At 55.4% G+C, this 14,054-nt stretch overlaps 5 protein-coding genes across 5 annotated transcripts; 2 read left to right on the top strand and 3 right to left on the bottom strand.

The window, feature by feature from the left end:
* Nucleotides 1-656: 656 nt before the first annotated feature.
* PKP2 (putative protein kinase YGL059W) lies at nucleotides 657-2,314 on the bottom strand (the record flags this gene model as incomplete). The annotated part of the gene is made up of 4 exons (XM_071060561.1): nucleotides 657-1,568; nucleotides 1,637-1,919; nucleotides 1,980-2,099; nucleotides 2,178-2,314. 4 exons carry the CDS (start codon nucleotides 2,312-2,314, stop codon nucleotides 657-659), a joined length of 1,452 nt encoding a protein of 483 aa, XP_070916662.1.
* A 1,491-nt stretch (nucleotides 2,315-3,805) lies between these two features.
* Nucleotides 3,806-7,781, top strand: UBP15 (ubiquitin-specific protease ubp15; the record flags this gene model as incomplete). The annotated part of the gene is made up of 8 exons (XM_071060560.1): nucleotides 3,806-4,022; nucleotides 4,095-4,242; nucleotides 4,311-4,773; nucleotides 4,823-6,415; nucleotides 6,469-6,617; nucleotides 6,674-7,103; nucleotides 7,159-7,606; nucleotides 7,669-7,781. 8 exons carry the CDS (start codon nucleotides 3,806-3,808, stop codon nucleotides 7,779-7,781), a joined length of 3,561 nt encoding a protein of 1,186 aa, XP_070916661.1.
* Nucleotides 7,782-8,644: 863 nt separating this feature from the next.
* On the top strand, nucleotides 8,645-9,409 carry TIM22 (Mitochondrial import inner membrane translocase subunit tim22; the record flags this gene model as incomplete). Its single annotated transcript, XM_071060559.1, has 3 exons — nucleotides 8,645-8,752; nucleotides 8,816-8,911; nucleotides 9,008-9,409. The coding sequence occupies 3 exons, from the start codon at nucleotides 8,645-8,647 to the stop codon at nucleotides 9,407-9,409; spliced, it is 606 nt and encodes a 201-aa protein (XP_070916660.1).
* Nucleotides 9,410-9,878: 469 nt separating this feature from the next.
* Nucleotides 9,879-11,440, bottom strand: MFIFM68171_05138 (uncharacterized protein; the record flags this gene model as incomplete). The annotated part of the gene is made up of 6 exons (XM_071060558.1): nucleotides 9,879-9,976; nucleotides 10,042-10,559; nucleotides 10,675-10,874; nucleotides 10,933-10,979; nucleotides 11,038-11,091; nucleotides 11,194-11,440. 6 exons carry the CDS (start codon nucleotides 11,438-11,440, stop codon nucleotides 9,879-9,881), a joined length of 1,164 nt encoding a protein of 387 aa, XP_070916659.1.
* A 758-nt stretch (nucleotides 11,441-12,198) lies between these two features.
* Nucleotides 12,199-13,974, bottom strand: PRP45 (mRNA splicing protein; the record flags this gene model as incomplete). The annotated part of the gene is made up of 2 exons (XM_071060557.1): nucleotides 12,199-13,194; nucleotides 13,261-13,974. The coding sequence occupies 2 exons, from the start codon at nucleotides 13,972-13,974 to the stop codon at nucleotides 12,199-12,201; spliced, it is 1,710 nt and encodes a 569-aa protein (XP_070916658.1).
* Between the last annotated feature and the right edge of the window lie 80 nt (nucleotides 13,975-14,054).

The following is a 14,054-nucleotide window of genomic DNA, read 5'->3' as shown; positions in this document are numbered from 1 at the left end:
TGCCCAAACGAGTATTGTCTTCTCCCGCATGCGAGCGGCAAACTTATGGACCTTCTTTCCCCTAGCAAGGATAGTGTCGCTTTTGGTCATGGTGGGATATGCTAACTAGGTATAGCCTGGTGGTTAGCAAAGGAGGAGGAGGAGGAGGAGGAGGAGGAGGAGGATTGATTTGACATATTCCCCGTGGCCTGGCCTTTCCCCGTTTGTTTCTCTTTTTTACTACTTACTCCCGAATTATTCGACAGCAACCCGAAAAAGGTGCGCCAGACCTGTGGAGGACGATGGGGGGGGAGAAGACTTGCGAGGAAAACTTGGAAGTCTCCTCTATAATCTCGTCAAACATATCCTCTCCTACCCCTAGATTTCCTATGGCGAACACCCTTTATTCGACTTAGTCATGATGTAATTTAGCCGCCCCTTTCATGATACCAGATAATGAGAAAGGCTGCCAGTCTTGAGAGAAGCAAAGCGACAGTGTTTTTTGAGATTACAATTTCTTTTGGACTAGTAGGGGTACTGTGCGCTGGTCAACGACCATAGCAGGTAGAAATACTATGTCATGTCAGAAACTTCCAACCCCCCTCAGTCTAACTTTTGCAACCAAGGCGAGTCCCTACGCTAATGTCTTCCAAGATCCTCCAACGCAACCCCCATCCCTATACTGCGTCCATACTCGCCCGCGTAGTCAGCTGCTCGTTCTTATTGCCGAGCTTGGAGACCTGAAGAAACGCGTCGACACCGTACCCGGCCAGGCTATGCAGCGCCAGGCTGCCGGCCCAGTACTCGGCGTACACTCTGCTAAGGGGCAGGCCCATGCCGAGCCGTAGGTTGGGCGGCCGGCTGGTGAGCGACGCCAGCGAGCTGTTGACGTCGGTTCCTATCCCGTCTTCTCCGTCCTTCTTCTTCCCGCTGATGCTACTACTGCCACTACCGCTGCTGCTAGTGCTGCTAGTGCTGCTGGTGCGGCCGCTCTGTTTCTCGCCTGTAAGGGTATACTTGTGCTGGTGTCCTTCTTCCCGCAACTCCTGCAATGTGGCCGCCATTTTGGGCACCTTGCCCAGGTTGGTCAGGATCTTATCGCTTGCGGGGCCTTTAGTGAAGGACCATAAATAGGGCAGCTTTTCGCGGGGGATACCGCCGCCCCGGTCGCAGATGCGGATAATGACGTGCTGCTGGCTCTCGCAGATGGTTACTTCTATGGGCGGCGGGTGGAGTGGTGTGTCTTCGCCCGCATCCTTGCTCCGCTGGTGTTTCTCGACCACTGCCTGCACCGAGTTGCGCAGTAGCTCACCAATGATGTACTCGAGGTGGCTGAGGATGTATGGAAAGTTGGCGTCGAGGTGGCCGTCGATACGGATCTCGGGAAGAATGACATCGGGGCCATAGGCGCGTTGGGCGATCTCCCGGATGGTGGCACCGCACCTCTCAACTACGTCTTTGGCAACGCATTTGAGGAACACCTCACCGATGAATTCGGCTCCGGGGCGCTTGGCACCGGGGGAGAACCGTGCGTGGAAGGTGTCGGTTAGCGCGAGGTGTTGCTCGGCTATCACGCGACGCGAGATGCGCTGAGAAGATCTGGGCGTTAATCAATGAACGGGGAAGGCTTGCTAAGCATGGGAGAGGAGAGACAAACAGATCGGAGGACGGTGTTCATAAACTTGTCTAGCTCTGATGCGTCCATCATGTCGTTACATTCGAGAACGCCCATGGCGAGCTTTGGTATGACCGTCAGGTGAGCCTTGAGCATCTGGCGTATTGTCTTGCAGAAACGGTCATTGTCTTCGAGTGACTTGATTTCCCGGACTTTTCGGAATGTGTCGAAGGCCGTATAGTACAGGTCGTAAACTTCGTTCATGTGTCGGTTTGTGACAACCTTGTAGGGCAGTACTTGCATGTCGCGAATCCGGTGGGCAATTCTGATGTGGATGACTCGGTTAGAACAGGGCTCTGGATTCAAGGGCAGAATAGTGACTTGCCTCGTCGGCAGCTCAGTCCGTACATAGTTCGCGGAACTGATGAGTCTCGGCTCAGTCAGGGAGCGGCCGAAGACCATAAGTTGGCGTAAACTAATGGGCCGAGCCTCTTTTGCAACCCATCTATTCCACGCGAAGGTGAATTACTAGATCACGCAGCATAACGATAAAGAAAACACTACAAGGCAAGGGCAAGCATACTCATCCAAAACGGACATAGGACGCCATTTCGGGCTATGATCATGCGAATACTGCGCGCGAGCTGTCATACGCAGCTCCCCCACCCTCCTCACTAGCTGGGCGGGCGTGGCGGCATGTTGAAAAGAGGGGCGCAACATGTCGCTCTAGCCAGGCGGGAGGAGCGGCGGCTGGTCAACGGATTTGTTCTTGTCGCTCAAGGTTATTTGAGTCTTGAGAGAGTCGGGTAGACGGGGGTGGACGGGTTTACATCGGCTTGGGTCTTGCTGAGCTCGGGTAAATATGGATGAAAGCGTTTATACATCTGGGAAGCCAAGGTTCCAAGCTGTTGAAAGAAGCTAGGGGTTTGCTAGGTTGCGCGCCAGTCATCACGGACAGTCGGCGCAGTCACAGATGCGGTCTCGCAACTGCTCTATGGTGATGTCGGCTTCTTGTGTCGTATCCAATGGATAGGGACCCGCCGAGGTACCTTACCCCACACTGAGTGGAGCGGGACCAAGAGACGGTGCAAACTGATCATCCAATTGCATAGTAACACTGTGCTGAGGATTCTTCATTGTCTCGGGTCGGTCCATTCCCTCGGCATCCAAGTCTGTGACTCCCGTCCTTTCTGCTAATTGCTTAGGCAGGTATGCAGAACTCTTGAACCAAGAGACTCTAGCAAAAAGGACCAGTTTTGACAAGTGCCTTGACTACAAACATCATGCCCAGCCTTGTTAATCAACGTCCCTCAGGCCTGGCCAAGTCACCTCGAGTCGTCAGCAATAGATCCCCGAGGCACGCTACTGCAGCAGAGCAATAAATTACACTGGAATAGGGTCCTAATAGTTCACAGAAACCAACGGAAATACAGTCCGAATATGGCTAACGGTTGAGAGAAAACTGGCAAGCAACCGTCAACTCGACAAGACGAGGAGAAGCAGCTCTCCAGGGCCCATGTTCTCTCGGCACCCCACGTCATTGGAGGGGCTCACGCGGCAGTGCATGTCCCGATGGGGAAGAGGCGCTAGAGAGCTACATTGAGGCTTGGTCATCACCGCACTACTTGCTGTCCCGACGCGGGCGTTGCAAGGTATCTGCTAACATGCCGAGTCTTGAGGTACCCGCCCAGAAATGTGTGCTCAAAAGCCAAAAGCCGTGCTGCGCCCGCTTGCAACACCAGGAGAAAGCGAGGTGGTGCACTTTCTCTTCCGCCCGCCCACAGTTTGTTGTTTGCCAGCTTCGCCAGCGCTCTCAAGCCTTGCTTCTCTGTCGCGGCAGATTGTCGACACTCCAGGCCTTGTAGGCTTTGTCTGTATTAACATTGCGCCGTTGCCTCCACGTCGTTGCTGGTCCGTCCGTCCGGTGTTCCCAGGGCCCTTTTCAGCGTGCAGGAGCTCCTGACATACCTAAATCCCCCATCGCCGGCTTGTGCCTTCCATCCTGGCGGCGCCGGCTCTCTGAAGATGGTCAGTTCCCAAAACACTTAACATACTACTTTGATTTTGCCTCTCTTCTTCCTCCCTTGGCCACCTTCTACTCAACCCCGCTGCTACTTGCTCCTGCAATCTCCCCGCCTCAGCCATCAATCACTCCTACACTTTCTTCCCCCGGAACCTGTCGCTCAAGTCTCCTTTCGGGGAAGCGTCAGAATGGCCGACCTTGCTATCACTCCTAACCCGCCAACCGAGGCGCTCGCTAATCTATGCCTCCAGGACGATAATCAGAACCCCGAGGCCGCGTCGCCTAATGCCATGTTGGTCGACGCTCCTGAGGAGCATGTCGTCGAGCCAAACGGCACAGAGACTGAGGATGTTGCCGTCATCAACCCCGACAATATGGAGACTGACACACTCCTCGCAAGCGATTGTATGTCCCCTTCCCCTCTCCTCCCTTCCCCCACCTTTTCTGCGCTTGACCGCGCTGACTCTCCCCCTACAGATGAGGCGATGAAAGAGCACGTGCTTCCACCGTTGGTAGAGGAGCCCCGAATTCTCGATGATCAAGTGCATACATGGACGGTGGAGGAGTGGCAGTCGTTGAACAAGAAAGAACATGGTCCAATATTCAAGGCAGGCGGCTACCCATGGTAAGCGACTGGAACCCCCCCCCCCTTTTTTGCTTTTATCGAGCCCAAACACTAAGCCTCCGGCGCAGGCGAATCCTCCTCTTCCCACATGGCAATAATGTCCTCAATCAATGCTCCATTTATCTTGAGCACGGCTTCGAAGCGAACAGCGTCCCCGAGGACTGGAGTTGCTGTGTACAGTTCGCGCTCGTGTTGTGGAACCGCAGCAATCCTTCTATCTTCTACCACCACTCAGCCCACCACCGCTTCACCAAGGAGGAGAGCGACTGGGGGTTCACGAGATTTTTGGAGACCCACAAAATATTCAACAACATTTGGGAGAGCACTGAGCAACCGCTCGTGAAGAACGACTCTGCCAACATCAGCGCATATGTGAGGATTGTTGAGGATGAGACCGGTGTCCTATGGCACAACTTCAACAACTACGATTCCAAAAAAGAGACAGGTTATGTCGGCCTCAAGAACCAGGGTGCCACTTGCTATCTGAATTCGCTCTTGCAATCATTATATTTTACCAACGCCTTCCGCAAGGTAACTTTGCCGGCCCTCATCGGTCAAGAACTGGCTGACATCCTGATAGGCAATCTACCGAATCCCCACCGAGCACGACGAGAATATGAGCAACAGCGCTTACACCCTACAAAGACTCTTCTATCAGTTGCAAACCTCCACCACGGCCGTAGGGACGAATGAACTGACCAAGTCGTTCGGCTGGGAGACGCGCCACATTTTCGAGCAGCAGGACGTGCAAGAGCTCTCTCGAAAGCTCATGGAACGGATGGAGGAGAAGATGAAGGGCACCGAGTTCGAAAAGGCGCTATCGCAGATGTTCAGTGGCAAGATCAAGACGTACATCTCTTGTATCAATGTGCCCTATGAGTCGAGCCGGGTTGAAGACTTCTGGGACGTCCAGCTCAACGTCAGCGGCAACGAGAACCTGCTGGACAGTTTCCAGGACTATATCCAAGTGGAGAAGCTCGATGGCGAGAACCAGTATTTCGCGGGCGACCAGTACAAGTTGCAAGACGCCAACAAGGGAGTCATTTTCATGAGTTTCCCCGATGTTCTGCACCTGCAGCTGAAGCGGTTCGAGTACGACATACAGCGCGATGCCATGATGAAGATAAATGATCGATACGAGTTTCCGGAGGAATTCGACGCCTCGCTTTACCTGGACAAAGAAGCCGACAGGTCGGAATCTTGGGAGTACCAACTGCACGGTGTGCTGGTACATAGTGGTGACCTCAACGCGGGCCATTACTACGCCTTCCTAAAGCCGAACAAGGAGGGTTGGTGGTACAAGTACGACGACGACAAGGTCACCAAGGCCACGAAACGGGAGGTCCTCGAGGAGAATTTTGGCGGCCCTTTCAAGCTGCCCAACGGCCAACTCCGGAGTCTCAACCAAAAGAAGGGTCCCGTGATGCGGCCTAACAGCGCATACATGCTGGTGTACATTCGCAAGTCGAGGCTCGACCAGGTCCTGTGTCCGGTGACAACAGAAGACACTCCGGAGCATCTCCAGCTGAGATTTGAGGAGGAAATTGCCGCCCGAGAGGCCCGGCGCAAAGAAAGAGAGGAGCAACATCTGTATCTTGGGGTGAAGGCTATCACCGAAGCAACCTTCCAACAACACGGTGGCACTGATCTTACAAATTTTGAAGCGGTGCCGGACCAGGATCCTGCAGCCCCTAGGTTCTACCGCCTCCTCCGCACGGCTACGATGCAAGATCTTGTGACCCAAATCGCAGCCGATCTTGATCAAGATCCCAGGCGGATCAGGCTGTGGATCATGGTGAACCGCCAAAACAAGACGATCCGCCCAGATCAACCAGTGATGGACCTCCGCCCCACCGTTGAGGAAACATATGCCAGGGCAGCTGCGCATAGAGACCAGGCCCTGCGTGTGTGGGTCGAGGTGGCCGAGGAAGTTAACGCTGAAGGCGCTGCTGTCTGGCCGACATATCCTGGCCTGCCGAACGGAGTTGTGGTCAAAAACGACCTCATCCTGCTCTTCCTCAAGTGGTTCGATGTGGAATCCCAAAGTTTGAAAGGTGTTGGTCATGTTTACATTAGCAAGGAAAAGAAGGTGGAAGAGTTAGTACCCATTATTATGAAGAAAATGGGCTGGGGCGAGAAGCTACCGAGCGATGAGAAGATCCAGCTCTGGGAGGTAAGAACTGCCACTAGTCCTCGGAGGGCAAGCTGATTGCTAAGACCCGCCAGGAAATCAAACCCAATATGATAGAAGGTTTGAAAGGGAAGAACTCCCTCAAGGCTGCCGAGCTCCAGGACGGCGACATTGTTTGCTTCCAGCGGATCCACGAGCGGAAGTCGAGGCTGGGTCTAGGAGACAAGCAAGCGTCTGAGGAGGCGTAAGTTATATAGAGCCTGCCCTGTTGCTATAGGAGACCCTGCTGACACGCCATAGAATTAAATCGGCCGACCGGTTTGAAGACGCCCGCGAATACTACGACTTCCTTCTGAACAAAAGGACTGTCGGGTTCCACCCGCATCCTCAGAAATGCGATCCGGAGACGTACCCGGCTTTCCAGATGGTACTGAACTCCAGGATCAGCTACGACAAGCTTTCGGAGAAGATTGGTGAGAGGTTAGGCGTTGAGCCAACACATCTTCGGTTCTACACGGTCAATGCCAGTTCAGGCAACCCAAGGAATGCAGTCAAGCGGGGCCAGAACCAGACGCTTCACAGCATCCTTGTCCCGGCGGGCTATGGTCAGCTGAACATGAACCAACGAAATGACGAGTTGTTTTTCGAGGTCCTCGACATGAGCCTTGCTGAACTGGACACCAAGAAGAGCATCAAGCTTACCCTCCTTAGCGAGGGCATCACAAAGGAAGTGGGTAGTTTGAATCGTGCAAGAGTGGTATCACCCTGTGCTAACTCGAGATCAGGAGCAATTCGACATTCTTGTGACCAAGAGCGGCCATGTGGAGGACCTGATCGAGTGCCTGATTAAGAAGGCAAAGATTCCCAGCGAAGAGGAAGCAGGCCGGATCCGCATCTACGAGACTAGCAACCACAAGTTCTTCCGGGAGCTGGAGAGGAACTATCCGGTAATCAGCATCAACGATTATACGTCGGTGATTGCTGAAAGAATACCGCCCGAGGATGCCGAGGTCAAGGATCAGACGCACTTCATCTCGGTGTTCCATTTCCAAGGCGAGCCCAGCAGGCCGCACGGCGTACCGTTCCGGTTCCTCCTCAAGGAAGGGGAGACGTTTGCCGAGACTAAGAAGCGGCTGGAGAAGCGGACGGGGCTCAAGGGGAAGAGCTTTGAGAAGATCAAGTTTGCCGTGGTCCGCAGAGCGCAGTTCTCAAGACCGCAGTACTTGACAGATGGTGAGTGGATAGAATGCACAGCCATTGAACTAGTTGAAAAGCAAGCTAACCGACGACAACAGATGATATCCTCTGGGACGTAGCCGCAAACCCGGATGACTGCCTTGGCTTGGACCATCCCGACCGGACGAGGTCGTTGCGGAACGGCGTTGGGGACCTGTTTCTCAAGGGCTAGACAATTGCATTGGGTGCAGCTCGGGCATTGTGTATCCTATTTCTCTCTTTTGCCGCGAGGTCGCCGGGCCCCGGCTTTTTTGGGGGGGAGCCGGGGTTTGTACGCTTGGGTCAAAAGTGGCAGACACCCTAGGGTTTTACTTATATTGTTGTGTTGTCTTTTTTTTTTTTTTTTTTTTTTTTTGGCTTTTGACTTCTGCTTTTTTAGTATCGAGTGGGTTGCCGTGCGAAGAGAGGTTCTCCGTGCCACGCTATATACAGACAGCATTGGGCATAGCCAGGTAGGGTAGGTATGTGGTAGTGAGTAAGAGTATGCAGCTTCGGGGGACGGGGCAATGGATAACGGGGACTGTTGGTGTCTGAGGAAGCAGCTCGGCGAAGCCAGCTAGCTAGCCAGCGATACCGGATAGATGCATGAAATGGCTTTATTTCATATCTGCAGAACAATATAGTACGAATATTACGTCTCGATTACGGCTTCCCCCGGGCCACGGCATGGTCAACTGCTTAGTTCAAGCGGTGGCAACCGGCAAAAAGATTTCAGAGACTGCCGATAAGCAACTTTTTGGCGGCGATTGCGCGACAGGCCGATAACCGCTATCCATACAATACTTCCCATCTTTCCTATCTTCCATTCATTCCTGCTCTTTGCGACGTGACACGGCGTATAGCGCAGCGCAAAGAAACATAGCGCACCACGTTGATCACCTCTCTTTTTAATCCTATTCCTCCCCGGTCTTCCCCTTCCGCCCCCCCCAACCCACCTTGTCTCGAAGCCGCGCAACGAAGAGTGATCGGCCTATCTAGCGACGGCGAAGATCTACCAACCACGATCTCGCCGAACCGACATATTATATATAAACCATGAACTTCCCTGGTCTTGGTGGGGGTGGTGTCCCCGGTGTGCCGTCGGCAGGTGCCGGGGGCCCGGCCGCGCCGGGGTTTGACCCCAACGATCCAAACGTTAAATGGGTATGTCGCTCCCGCCAGTGGGGTGTTGTGAGGGTTGTGCTGACGAGGGACGGGCATATATAGCTCAGCAACGCCATGGAATCGTGCTACGCCAAGACGGCCATGAGCGGTGTTGCCGGTTTTGCGCTGGGCGGGCTGTTCGGGATGTTTATGGCTTCGGTGAGCTTCCCCTCCTCCCCTCTCTCTCGTTCTCTCGCGTACGGGGGATCACGGGCTGACAAAAGGGGTGTGTGTTTGTTTCGCGTTTGGTGATAGATGGCCTACGATACCCCCTTCCATGGCGCCGCTGGCGCCGCCGGCGGCCCGGCCCCGATTGCTGGCTTGCCGGGTTCGAGCGCAGCGGCTACGCCCGTGTCGATATCCTCGCTGCCGTTGAAGAAACAGCTTGCCCACGGGTTCAAGGATATGGGCGCGCGCTCGTGGAGCACGGCTAAGAACTTCGGGGCCGTTGGCGCGCTTTTCAGCGGGATTGAGTGCGGAATTGAGGGGCTCAGGGCAAAGAATGATATTGGGAATGGGGTTGCCGCGGGGTGTTTGACGGGGGCAATCCTGGCACGGAATGGAGGGCCCCAGGCGGCGGCGATTGGGTGTGCGGGTTTCGCGGCGTTTAGTGCGGCGATTGATACTTGGATGAGGATGCCGAAGGACGAGGATTAAACCTAGACCGGGGAGCTGGGGTTGAGTGAGGAGGGTGTATCATTACTGCCTGTCCGTCCCGTCTACGGACGGGGGCAGGACAGGATCTGGGATTCCGTTACCCATGGCATTGGCGTTCAGGTGGGATGTGTTCGATCATTTGCATAGATCTAGGGGCAGGGTGTATTGGTTACCGTCTTGGAAGCGGGACGTATAGACTCGGTCGAGCATGTATCCGTGTGGCCAGGAAGGGGCTTCGGACCATCTCCACTTGGTTCTGTTAAGGGTCGATAGACGGTTGTCAGGGATAATCTGTACTACTAGGAATACCTGGTGTCCTGGTCAAAAAGGGTCATCTAAGCATGGTGTGATAGTGAAGAGACACGGCTCAGTGCTTGAAAGCAATCCAACAGATATGTTGACTTTATCTATAAATATCATCGTTTTCTTTCTAATCTCTGATTTTGCTCCCAGTGCCATCTAACATCTCTCACGATGCTCTATAAACCTGGAAAGCTCCAAACTCCCAGTAAGCATTTGTGAACTCCGACGGATTGCTTGCAACAAAATCCCTACAGTTCGATGGGCCTATCCAGCATTAATAAAAAACATCCCATCTCCAAGAACAAGGAAAGGAGGCGGGGGAGACTTACACCCGGAGGAAGCGTACACCGCCTCGGTCAAGTACCCGCACAAGTCAATGTTCACCACGATACCCTGATTCCGAAAGTGCCTTCCCACATCACAGCTCGTACTGGGGAAATCAGCCAACGGCGGGCCCCAAGCGCTGGGATCTGGCGCCTCTACTACTCCGTTCCCCCCGGCCGGCGGCAACGCCGTGAGACCTCGCCCTTGCCCTTGTCCCTGTCCCTGTCCCCTCCCGAACACCCACGCGCGTATCCCCTCGTTCCGCCACTCGAGCGCGACGATCCCTCCCCCGGCGGCGTTGAACTCGGGCCCGTAGGTTGCCGGCGCGCCGGTGACGGTACAGCCCGTGTTGTGGTTGGTCTCGTTGTGGCAGTCGCCCTGGCCGGGAGTGCCTGTCATCTCGCGACGGACGTTCTCCATGGTGCAGCCGGCGGTGGTGTGGAGGGCTACGAGATTGCCGGTGCTGGCTTGGTTGACGGCCTCCATGATGTCGATCTCGCCGTTGACGGGCCAGTTGTTTGGGCTGGGCGGCACGACGTGCTGGGTTAGTTTGCCGTCTGTGGGATGGCGGAGATGAAGTTGGGGGAGGGGGTTGGGTTGGATAGATGCTTGGTTGGGATACGGGGCCCCGAACATACTCGGTTAGCCATAATGCCGGCCATGTGCCGCACCCATAGGGCGTGTGTTTGACGTCGAAGAGGAAGAGGCCCGGCCCATATTGGGCTTTGGACTCGAGACGGACCGAGAAACGGCCTGTCGAGGCGTCTGGGACGGAGCTCGGGCCGACGGAGGTGTCAACGCGGATAAGCGCGGTGGAGGACGTTGCGTAGGTGAGATTCTTGGATGCCGGTTAGTTGGCAAGAAGAGATAGGGGTGAAGAGAGGAGGGTGAAGTACGTATGTGGCGGCGTAGTCCGGGTCGACGTAGTGGACGAAACCTCCGGCTGAGGGGGGTCAGTCAGTCAATGAAGTGAGAGTTGATTCAGATACGAAGAATACTACCTGGGTCCCAAGTGTGGAAGTAATCGAACTTGTCAAAGAAAGATGTGCCCGAGTCTAGAAATCCTCTTGTTAGGCACTCTTCCCCTGAAATACCAGCCCCCTTTCAATAAGTCGAAGAGACAGTGTCTCGGGACAACATCATCAACTCCAACCTACATGTATCCACCAGCGTGTAATTTAGCCTCGAGTAATTGGGATACCGGTTCGAGCCATTGCTGCCCTGGTTTCTGGTGGCATTCACCCCGACCACTGCGCCAACCGCTATTACCACAATCAGGATTATCGCCGTAGCTACGATCAACCATGCCCTCCTCGACCAGTACCTAGGATTCCACCTTGACGGCGATGAAGATCGATAATCGACTTCGTAGGTGAATGTCATTACACCGGAGTCTCTGGCCATCGGCTTGCTGTTTGGGCCGATGCGGCCTTAGTTGAGCAGAGGTGATATAGAAGGGCCCAAAGACAGCGGGATTCTAACCTGCCTGTGCGTATGAATACCAATGCAGAAAGGTCGAGATGGGCTTCTCTCACGACCATGGCCGATGGGCTGTAACGGCAGCTTATAGTCCCCGTTCCCACCAATACATGTGTGATTCACTCCAGCAACCTACCTGCCTGTCCACCATGCATGGCTTCAATACCTTCCCGTTTCGTTCTCGTATCTCTCTACGCTTTGTTTCCGGCAAATATATCAAGGTCTATAAGGCTGCAGGGTAGCGGCGAAGGAGGCCAACAGCACACTACTGCGCCTCACCGCACTCTTTCAGGCTGATGGCACTCGTTCCGTGCGTGGGAAGGGTCCCTGCAGGTACTCGGAATGTGGGTTTAGACCGTTCTAGTGGTCCTAAAAGGGCCGAAGAGGGTCCTCACAAGGCTTATACAAGGGAAGCGAGTACGCGAGAGATTATGCGTCACAAACCACATACCGTACAGTTGTTCCCAAGTAGGACCATCCGTGGAAGACGCTTGTGGCTCAAACGAGTGTGATTTTGATCCCGTTGTATTGCAGGTGGGCCATAGCCGAGTCAACCGGTGCCCCATATCTCTTGCCCAGATGTCAGACGATTCTAGCCGCCCCGCGCCATGACTGCCTACTATGTAAAATACACCGGCAAACCCGGAAACCCGGAAACCTGGAAACCCGGCCCCTTGGCCCTTTCACTCATCGTCGTCATCCACCCGGCTCCGCTTGGACTGCCGTGAGTCCTCCTCGTGCAGTCCGTAACCCCGTTTAGAGGACGACGTTCCTTGCTGCACCTCGGACAAGAACTTGTCCACATTGAAAGGGTCCGCCGTGTCTTTCTCAAACTGCACCGGTCCCTCCCTTGCTTCAGCTTCTTCCGTCCCTTTGAACGTGCCCCTGCCAAGCGCCTCCCCAAACCTGCTCCCCTTCTGAATCCGCGCCATCTCCTGGTCTCCAGCAGCCTCGTCATCGTCCTCGATATTCGCTCTCGGCCTGTAGATGCTGCTGATGGCGTCTTGGGCGGCGAACAACGGCTTGTCGTACGGATTATCCTCATTGAACCCGCTGTCGAATCCGCTCGACTGGTTGAATAAGCGTGAGTCGTACATGCCCTCGGCCGACTGCGTCGGCTTAGCCAGACCAAGAGCGATCTTCTCCGAGATGTCGCGGTCCATCTCGCGCGCCAGCACCTGCGCCCGCCGCTCTGCACCCATGCGTGACTGGCGCAGCTTCCGCTCTTCCTCACGCAACCTCTCCCTGCGTGCCTCTCTCCGCTCGCGCTCAGAATCGGAGCCGCTGTCGGACCCTGACCCTGACCTTGACCTTGACCTTGACCCCGTCCGCGACCGCCTTCTGCTGCCACCGCCTGCCTTCTCCGCCCGTGCCTGTTGCGCCAGCTGGCGGAGGTGCTCCTCTTTCTGCTGCCTTTCCTTCTCTGCCAGTCTCTGTTGCATCATAGCCCGCTGTCGGACTTCTTCTCGGGCGTGCCTGTCGGCCATGAATAGAGCTTCCGAGAACTGGGCGAATTTGTCGTTGATCTGGACGTCCTGTAGGCTGCGGCCGTCGGCTGCTAGCCTCTTATCTAGGGGAACCGTGTACCCTTTTGAATTCTTCCAGAGCGACACGGCAGGTGGGATACGCCACGCTTCCTGATCCTCTGCGGTGAGTTTCCTAGGCGGAGAGTGCATCACCTGGACTCCTAGTTAGCAATTCCCAGATCTCCAAAGCATACGTGGGGACACTTTAGCGAGACATACCGGTGGCGGAGGCGTCGGCGGTCCTCTTGGGATCTTCTTGTGCTTGAACTTGGGGGGTTCCATGGGGTCCCTCTGCCTCTCGACGATCTTCATAATCCTGTCCTGCTTCTTCGAATTGTCCCCCATCTGCGCCGACGGGGTATACTTGACAAATGTCGGATCCCTTCTTCCCCCGACATTCACGTTCTTGGGCTTCTGTGCCGCCACAGCACCGCTGACCAACGCGGCCAGGGCGTTCTTGGTCCGCTCCGCCGTGGCAGCCACCTCCTCCTGGCTGGGGCGTGACAGATCGAGGTCGCCTGCCTCGGCGCGCTGCCGCAGCGGGATCAAGTCCTTGAAGGACGCATGGATGATTCGGTCGCTGCTGTGTCCTTGGCGTGCAATGGCACTGTAGTCCACCTTGCCCTCGGCGTCGACTTGCACGACGAGCGCGTTGGATTTGGACGCAGCGTCATTCTTGCCCCATGGGTACTGCGCCACGGGGATCTCGGGGAACGCGCCACCATCACCGAAGTCCTCGGGGGCACGGGGGCGCCAACCGGTCCGATTAAGGTAGGGAGGAGGACCATGAACCCTCAAGACGATCTGCGTCTCGTCGATTTGGCCGGCGCTGACGATCCGGGGGCCGCGTTGCTGCGCTCGCTGCTCTTCATGCTCCGAACCGTGTCTGGGTTTCGGGAGAGCCTGCGCAAGGCCCGTCGCTATCGAAGTCATGGCTGCAGGCTGGTTTCTGTAATGAGCGGTTGTAGTTGGCGATGACGGATTGGGGGTGGAGACAGGGAACTGAAAAAGTT

This window comes from Madurella fahalii (assembly GCF_045866475.1).
Source record: "Madurella fahalii IFM 68171 DNA, scaffold_2, whole genome shotgun sequence".
Classification (NCBI taxonomy): Eukaryota; Fungi; Ascomycota; class Sordariomycetes; order Sordariales; genus Madurella; species Madurella fahalii.
The sequence above is the reverse complement of the archived record's forward strand: the minus strand, read 5'-3'. Positions and strand labels throughout refer to the sequence as shown.